The sequence below is a fragment of the Protopterus annectens genome, chromosome 6.part1 (assembly GCF_019279795.1).
Source record: "Protopterus annectens isolate FY-2018-M chromosome 6.part1, PAN1.0, whole genome shotgun sequence".
NCBI classification, from domain to species: Eukaryota; Metazoa; Chordata; order Ceratodontiformes; family Protopteridae; genus Protopterus; species Protopterus annectens.
In genome coordinates this window covers 5,793,866-5,803,367 of record NC_056738.1, presented here as the reverse complement: position 1 = coordinate 5,803,367, position 9,502 = coordinate 5,793,866, and the positions used below count along the sequence as shown (strand labels likewise).

Below are 9,502 nucleotides of genomic sequence, written 5' to 3'. Positions count from 1 at the left end.
AGCGACAGACATTACTCAAAAACGCAGGCATATTATCAAAGACACAGTGTAAAACGTTTTGGCTTTAATGAGTGCGCCTGCTGCAAAAGTCTGCCTCACAAAGTCACATATTGTTGCTTCCAAAAAAGGAGACGTAATATGTGGGTCCTCTTAAAAGATGGTGCCTCTAAAATATTGGTCAAGTAGTTTGATTTCCTGTGTACTGAACAGCTTCAAAGTTGTCTGTAATAGGGGAGGGGCAAAATCACGTAAGGGAGTAAATCAAGCTTCAAAATAGCTAAGTGTCTCTAAAAATGCATACAGTTAGGTCTGGATAAATGAATAATGGCATACGAAGTATTTTACTAGTCTGGCTTGGGGGTCTTATGCTACTTAATGTATTTTATTTGTCTTGGATTAAATATAGTAATAGTTCCATGCAACCATTATAGAGATTATACGCAGTAAGTGTGTGTTTCCTACTTTTGTTGGAAAGGTTTTCATAAAATATTTGATTTTTTTTTAATTCTGGTATTTGAGAAACCAAAAAAACATGTAATTTTCCCTGAATCTTTTTATTCCAGTTCCGTAGTACATTATAAGTATATATGTTCCAGTGATACACACAGATGAAAGGTAAAAAGACTTCATGCAGTTTAATATAAACATTTCTCTTCATAGAGCTTTTAACTACAGGCGAAGGTGTGTTTACTGTTTTTATTATTATTAGTAGTAGTATAAAATTTATTCAGTTATGTAACAACCCCATACAGTGCATTAATATACATAGTTCAAACTATAGTCATTTTAAATGATTGAGAAAAAATATTTAACTTACTCTGCAAACGCTGTAATGCGTTCTTCCACCGCTGTCATAAAAATCTTATCACGCACAAGCACACACGCGCGTTTTGTTTGCATATAATTGTGTGAGTGCGCACGAGTGTTCGTGTGTGTGTGTGTGTGTGTGTGTGTGTGTGTGTTTATTAGGACTAACTGTAAAATGTTATTGTTTTTGCATAAAGTGTATGATTCTATTTTTACTTCAGAATGTTTGCTCTGCTCATCACGTGTGATGCTCTGGCAAAATTCAGAAGCAGTAATTAGATAATGCCAGACCTTGGAGTTCCAGATCTATTCTTCAGAAATTATGTATGCTAAATCAGATTTTGTTATCATATTAATGTTCTAAGTGAATAACAGCAATATTTAAAAAGTAAATAATATGCTTGCTTTAAAACAGAATATTTACAAAGCGTAGCTCACGTTAGCCCTTTTGCATCAATATTTATGTTTAAATACATTCATTTATTAAATGTCCATGGTGCATGACAGGTTTGCATATTTCGATTTAACACACCACTACTCAAAATGAAACAAACTTAAACCGGATCAAAATGAATATACAATAAATGTCGGTATTGCTTAAATAAATACAGGTTATTTTGTATATATTCAGTTTATATTGTAAGGATTTTTAAAACGACTGTGGGACTTAATCCATGATATTTAAATTATTTCATTAAATGCCTATAAAACGTTACAAGTCTGTACATTACAGCAAAATACACAACTCAAAATGAAACCAACTTCAGTCAAGTTCAAGACTGTGGAAACAGAAACAATTTCTTACTTTAGTGTTAACCTCTGGCGACTATATTTTTAATGGGTTCAGTTACACAAAATTACTGTGGAAAAAGTAGAGGTTGTGGTGCTATAATATATTGCACAAGACGCTTGCAACAAGAGCATTGACACAATAAAGTTACATTGTAAAACATTGAGTCGGTTTTGTTTGTTTGAGATGACTGATAAGACAGAATTTGTTTTCCTCCCTGGATAAGTGTTGATAAAATGACAGATAACTAAATAAGGAAAAAAACATTTTACTACTCTGAAAATTTGAAATTTGTTCTTCCTTAATGAAAATATTTTCCCACTTACCACTCGGTGCACAATTTATTAAGAAAGGTGTCAAAGGGACATTATTTTAAAAAATAATCATTTTTGTTAATGTTATCTTCCAGCAAACAAAACATATAAAGAATAAAGAAGACAACGGATTTCCTGTAGCACATAAGAGAGATTGAAGCTCAGAAAATACAATCTACCTCAAATTATGGGTTAAATAGTTTAAGTGCTCCCTACTCTTTGTAGTATATGCAGCAAAAAAAAAAAAAAAAGAAAACAAAAGAAAAGAACGAAAAGAAAACAGAAAACAAAGCAAAAAGAAATGCATTCATCTTCAGGCATGGTTATATTTGTTAACATCGTTTAAGCTTTCTTCTTCATTATACATAGTCATACCTCCAGTATTTGTCATACGTATCTTGCTCATTAGTAACTGGTTCAAAAATCAGTTGTTGAGCATCCTGGCAAATAAGGCTAAAAGCAGCCAAGTTCAGAAAGAGGGGACATCCCGTGGCCAAAGTCACCCTCTGCTTTGATCCCTACTAAGATGTCGGTATGTCTCCATTTTTGTTGCTGTAATAACAATCCAAATCTTCCCTGTCTTTTCCTGGCTTAATATTGTTACTTTTCATAACTGTCAGAGAGCACAAGCTGTTTTGTTTTTCAAATATTACACAAATGTGCTTATGTTGTTCTGCGCAAGTTCAGTTGTTTTGACTTTCTAATGATTTCTACTGCTTTATACTTTGAGTTGTGTCTTCTGTTGGTCAGTTGTATACTAATTGTACAATAGCATCACTCTGTTGCATACAATAAAGTGCATGGCATGCTGAAAAGTGTCGAAGGTAGTGTTATAAGCGGAAACAGTGCAAAAGGTAAGGCAAATATGTAGACAGATGGCTAGATAGAGATAGATAGATAGACAGATTAATTTTGTATGTTGAGTGAACATAATTTTATGACCTATGAATAGAGTACATGAACTATAGTATTTAGTAACAAGTGCAAAGAATGTCAACTAATTCATGTGATTTGGTTGTAGCGAAATGTTACACAGTTTAGTTTTATACTGTATTTTGAGCTAACAATAACTAGTGTTACAAATAATGCAATATAGCTGCAGTATTTACAAAGCGAAGTGTTTTCTCAGTAATTTGCCTAATTGCTGATGTAACTGGCGTATTTGTGACAAATATATCTCATAAAATATAACTTCCAGAAGTTAAGTAGGGCTAAGACATAAAACTGATTTTCTAAGAAAAGCTGGTTGATTTACCTAATGTGCGCTTTGCCGAACAAGAGTTTAATATTTTGGTACAATCCCTTCTCCGAAAATATTTTTTCACCAGACTTAATCAGACGGATTATATTTCCTTTGAGTGGGACATTTACGCTCATTGTAGGCGCCTAAAACTAATCTGGCTTCAGAAAGTGACACCCCTCCTAAGAAAACAGATTTTCAGAAATGCAGCTGTTGAATACTGGTCTACAGCTTAGTACGGGGAGTGGTCTGCGCTCGATCCTTTGGCGTTCCTTTTGACAACCGATAGTACTAGAGGGTCTCATTTCTGGGACTGATCACATGACTACCCTACTCAAGAATCGATCGAGATGAATTGTGCGTCATCTTACGCTTCCGAATTTTTCCTTCGGGGGTCTTGTCCAAACGTCTGCAGTGCAATAGATGGAACTTGCACAGCCTTCTCCGTGTTGTCCAGTCTTGCTTACGACTGCAAAAAGGAAGCTATGACCGATGTGGAAGATCACAACAACTGTGTTTCGAACCACTGTTTACCAAGTTGCACTTATTTTGTATCAGGATCTGATTTTTCCACGGTGGCGACTTTTTTGCCACAGACTCCTCCATGCCAAATGACGTTTCCCTATTCCTCTAATCTGTCTCAAGTTCAGCCAGTGAGAGATTTAGCGTTTAGGGACTACGGGCTGGAACACCCGGGTAAGTGGCCCTACAGGAGCACTTACGCTGCTTACTATCCAGAGGACGTTGTGTCAAGAGAACGTTTTCACCCAGCCAGCAGGACTGACACCGTATTTAAAAACAACGCGGTATACGGCTACCACCACGCAGCCTCTAACGCTTCATGTAGTTTTTATCCCTCTGTGGGAAGGAATGGCATCCTGCCTCAAGGATTTGATCAGTTTTTCGAGACTGCATACGGCTCTTCTGGTCATTCAGATAACGATTATGTGTATGAGAGGACTGAGCCACGTTTTCGTAGAACCAAATCCCCTTCAGATCAGGAGAAAGAAATGACCGAAAGTGCCGCTGACTCGGAATCCCCAAAGGGTCCTTCAGAGAAAAGCAGTAACACTGGTAGGTATTACGTTAGCTGAAAATAGCACTCCGGCACGTAATAGCCTGAGTGTTGAAGTACCCATTTAAAACCTGAATGTGGCTTAGTTTATACTGAGAAAAGGTGATTGTGACGTTTTTGCGTTGCTGGAGAACAGTAATACGCTGATTAAATCAGTTTAATATCTGTTAGGAGAAGTGTTTTGTATATACAACGTATGGCATTCAGAAACTGCGTGTTTGTGAGTGTGTGTGTGTGTGTGTAGAAAGAAAGAAAACACCACTGACATACAAACAAATTCTGAGTGAGAATTATAGGGACATTTGAATATACTCATTCTCTTTAACTAGCAATTAGTGTCACTGTCAACGTTACATAGTTCTGTTCCTCCAGTAAGCAGTATGATACAGAAATACGAGTCTGTAAAATTAATGAGAGGAAAAGAGATGGCAGTGTTGTTGCCGGAGATTTTACAAAGAAGGAGGGATAATGGTCATTGTGCAGGTATAAGGTTTATAGGCTGTTCACATCTTCTTGTATAATAAGCTATTTTGTTGTTAATGATTTCCTAAAATTGTTTGAGATAGGCTTGTAAAGGCTCCAGTGTCATTAGCCTAGTACACACCTATGAACCTATAAAAAGAGAAACGATATAGTAATTTGAAGTAGTGCTCGTTAAATGTAAATAGTTCTACACATCTGCAGCATTAGCGTACACCGGGGAGATCAGTCCTATCTTTTTTTTTTTTGGGGGGGGGGGCAGACAACGTACCAGAACAAAATGAAAATCATATGTGCCTTTATAATTAGAAGTGCAGGGCGCGGGATTAACGAAACCTGATATCGTACACATAAAAATGAGTTGAATTTACTTTTCACCTAACCACCAGCTAGTTGGGGTGCAAATGTATGTACATATATCTTATCCTTGCAGATGTTGAACAACATTGACTGTTGTGCTTGGGATGTTGGTTTCCAATAGCCTTTATGATTTTTGTTTAGGTACCCCATCGTCAAGGAAAAAACGGTGTCCTTATACCAAATACCAAATCAGAGAACTTGAAAGAGAATTTTTCTTCAACGTCTACATAAACAAAGAAAAACGACTGCAGTTATCCAGCATGTTAAACCTCACTGATCGGCAAGTAAAAATCTGGTTTCAGAATCGAAGAATGAAAGAAAAGAAAATGAACAGGGACAGGCTTCATTACTTTAGCGGGAACTCAGTGTACTGAAAGGAGAACTGATACAGTGTACTGATGGACTGTACAGAAGGTCGTGTTCTTTAATGCTGTGCTCAGATTTCTGCCGTAAGAGACACTGCTTTAACGGTTATTTGGACTCTAAATCAGATCATATGTTTAAAAAGTAAAATAACTGAAATGTATACTTACATACAAACATACACACACGCACTCACACCCACGCTCACACACCCACACACACGTATATGCATATATATATTACGTGCGTGTGTCTGTGTGTGTATATGCATATGTGCACACGCTTGTTACACAGAGATTCAGGGTTCAGCATTTGATGCTATGATACTACTACCTCAGAATTAACAATACACATTGACATATAAAATAGCTGATATTCTTTTGCATATATTACTCATGTATTACACAATAACAGGTCATCGAGTTTATTTTAATGTCTATTACTTATAAATATTTACTTTTTAAATAAAACATTCTTTTTACCTTTCTGTCAAAATAATATTTATTTAATATCGTTCTGCTTTCATTTAATATTGCTTTCTTTGAGAATTTTGGTTAAAGGTTTAAGCAATGTACAGTTGGTGATGGCTGTAAGTTGTGCATCTGCATTCTGGAAGCTATGCATGAGGAAACTGTTAATCCGATTTAAAACGTTTTACAAATAAAGCTGTTTACATAAATCAAATATTGTAGCCCCCGTTTTATTTGTGTTGTGTAATTTTGACGAAGAATGGCTGCTGGGTAACTATATGCCCCTCAAAAATCACACTAAAATTTAAGACTTTGCAATGATTGCACAACCGCGTTAATTAAACAATTTGCACATTTTATTAAGTAAGCTCCCTTATTCGTGTGTGTGTGTGTGTGTGTGTGTGTGTGTGTGTGTGTGTGTGTACGTGAGTGCGTGCGTGTGTGTGCGTGCGGTAAAAAGCATATCATTAAAGAGTAAGCAGCAGCATACAATAAAGAAGGAAATCAAGAAATTAAGACTCACGAAAGGGTGCACATTCACATATTAGTAGAGTCATGTGGAATGCAAAGTTTTCCCATTCAACCAATAAAAAATATGACGTTATGGAATGGCTGATGAAAATTTCATGGACTTCTAAATAAGTTACGAGGGTTAGAACTGAAGTCATTGGCTAAACCATTGTCATTTTTGTAACTTAGACAAGTGTAATGCACAGGATTCAGATTGTTTCCTTTTTAAAATGATGACTACCTTCATGCCTGGTGTGTGTTTATGTCTGTTCACATGTCTACTGTATACAGAAAAATTTTACAAAGGAAACTGTAACGTTGGTTTTGATTTGTCGTTAAGCTGTGAATTAATTCATACTGAATTCCAAACACTAGAACATACTAATTTCTCTCTCACTTCCCTGTGTCAACACACACACACACACACACACACACACACACACACACACACACACACACACACACTAGAGGTAACAGTCAACGTTGATATGCCCATACCACCACGCGGAACTGCACTGAAGCTAAGACTGGGAAACCATTTTCACTGACATTTTCAGTCCGCTTACTACAATCTTGGTTATTACAACATTCCTGGACTTCATGAACATTCTGTACCTCTCATACTAAACAACTGCATTGTTTTATAGTTTAATTGTATTTGAGTGTGTTTTAGTTCTATGTTTTCACTTTTAAGTTCCTCCTTATTTGATTTTAAGTATAGTTAACTGTTTTTGAATTGTTTACCTGAATATTTATTAATAAACATACGTATTACTTCTTTTTGGTTAAGTGAAAAGCATTGCACTGCTACTCGTGCAACGCTATTTTGTTCAACTATCAGAGCAAATCTTGTAGCTAAGCACAGTGATATGTGCAGTTACAGACTTACTGATGTATCTTGAAAAGCACCCGGTTTCTCGATGCACTCTTGGAATTGTTTTTGCAGCATGCCTTGCACAATGTTTACTCTTCAGAAGACACCCAAGTGTCGACAACATATCAAGGTTTACCCCTGTAATTAAAGGGCCTAGGTCTTAAATATTAAGCTAATAAAACGTATGGTTCTGCAGTGGATATTGATATATAAATGTGAATAACCAACAAAATAAACACATAAGTAGCTGAATATTTCGATCTAATTTTAATTTGTAGAACATATTCTAAAGTTCACGGTTTATCTTCTCGTGGAAAGATATGGTGAAGTCATTAAATCTATACCCAAGTACTTTACTGAAGAAATCCACTGGGAATTCTAGCAACCACTGTTCTTTCCTTCTCACATTTTTAGCTACTTCCCTTTTGCTCAGTCATGCCATGAGCAAAGAGGATAAACTTTCTTTCTTAATCCACTTTTTCTGTTCTCATCATGCCCAGACACCTGCATCTTCTACGCATAACCAAGAGGAATGACGTTTGGATTGTAAGTGTAAGACAGGGTTGTCTGGTGTAAGGTGGGAAGAAAAAGGCTGACGTTAGGAAGACGATTTATGTTAAATACTTATGGTAGGACCTGCCAAATGTGGGGCACCCAAAGCAGGGGAAAGGATGACATTCTGGGTACAGAATACATTCTAATAGAAAGTGAGCATTGTATAAAGAAGGTGATTAGTGTGGCCAAGAAGTGTTCGACTGAGGCAATAAATAGTAGAATACCAGAAGGGAGGGTAAGGAGTATTGAACAGAAGGAAAGGGAGCAAGATTGTTGTAACATTTTAAAAATAAAGTAAGCATAGCTTGCATATCCCTGTAAAACCCGATGAGGTACTGTACTTTTCCGTGAATTGTTCTAGGCCGAATTCTAACGAATACCCTGGTGTTAATGTGTCACGGTGATGCATACATTGTGGTACATTTCGTGGCTCCTTTTCTGTTCTGTTCTTTAAAATACAATAATGTTTGCTCATTATGATATATGATGTTATTGCTTTCTAACTCTTAACCGGTTTGTGGTTGAAAGGAGTCCCAGAACAAACTCACTTACCCAGGTAACAAAATATTTAATAAACAATTTATTTTTTAATACGAGTGACCAAGGAAAGCGTTGAAATGACATCAAGAGATGCGGTCTGAAACTAAATTTCGGGTAAGAGTCTGGGTACGTAGTTAGATTGTTTAAAAGCTGTAGATTTCGGTATTAGGAGGCAGTCATATAAATTGCTGGTTTGGAAAAAAAAGTGTTACTGGGAAGGATGTAGGGGGAGGGGACTGTGAGAACTATGGTTTGGTGGTTAAGATGATAGATAATTGCGAGAGCAGCTGAAACTGGGTCCTGCTGGTTTGAATGCACCGTGTGGTAATCCTAGGTAGGGATGGGTAAAATGATGTTGTAGAATATTTAAAGTACTGCTTCCTGTGTTAAAAGAAACAAAGTAAATGACACATATGTGTTATTTTCCTATAATAATCAAATGATGATGATGATAAGTAAAAATGCATCGTTGCAGCCATTTTCTAAATGCCAGCACATTAATTCAACCAATTCTTCATAAAAAGCAATACCATTATTAATGTTTAAAATGGAAATTAATTGATGCACAATGGGCTGGGCATTTAATATTTATTTAAACTTATTGATTTTAAAGAATATAACGATTAATGGAAAGTTTATTCTTTCTGCTTAATGCTTTTATACCACTCATCATTTTTGCCTCATATTTTGGTCCGTTGCTCATAGAATTTGAGGTTTTCTGGCAAATCACTGAGGACTGAAGTAATTAAATAATAACATACATTTGAGTTTCAAACGTCATACTCTTCAGAAAATGTATGCTAACACAAATCCCATTATTCTAGCAACTTAAGTGTATAAGAGCAGTATTTAAATCCGGTCCCTATTTTTGTGCTTTTGTTGTCCAATTATGTTATGATTTCTTGCGCTAAGATGTTGAGAGGTATATGGTGTAGAACGATGTTATGACTTGAAAATGCTTACGTAAATCCCAAAACATGTTGATCATTAAAGTGCTTATGATAACAAATACTACTGAAAATAATGTTTTCTGCTGTAGCTATGGAGATGGATGTAAAATAAGTTTAACAAAACAGTGACACATAAAGTGCAATTATTTGCACCTTAACTGCATTAAACTACTC

General features: G+C 36.0%; 1 protein-coding gene across 1 annotated transcript; it reads left to right on the top strand.

Annotated features, from left to right (window-relative positions):
- The first annotated feature begins 3,414 nt into the window (after positions 1–3,414).
- Positions 3,415–6,107, top strand: HOXD11 (homeobox D11). Its single transcript, XM_044075410.1, has 2 exons — positions 3,415–4,225; positions 5,208–6,107. The coding sequence occupies exons 1-2, from the start codon at positions 3,502–3,504 to the stop codon at positions 5,438–5,440; spliced, it is 957 nt and encodes a 318-aa protein (XP_043931345.1). The 5' UTR covers positions 3,415–3,501; the 3' UTR covers positions 5,441–6,107.
- The last annotated feature ends 3,395 nt before the right edge of the window (positions 6,108–9,502 follow it).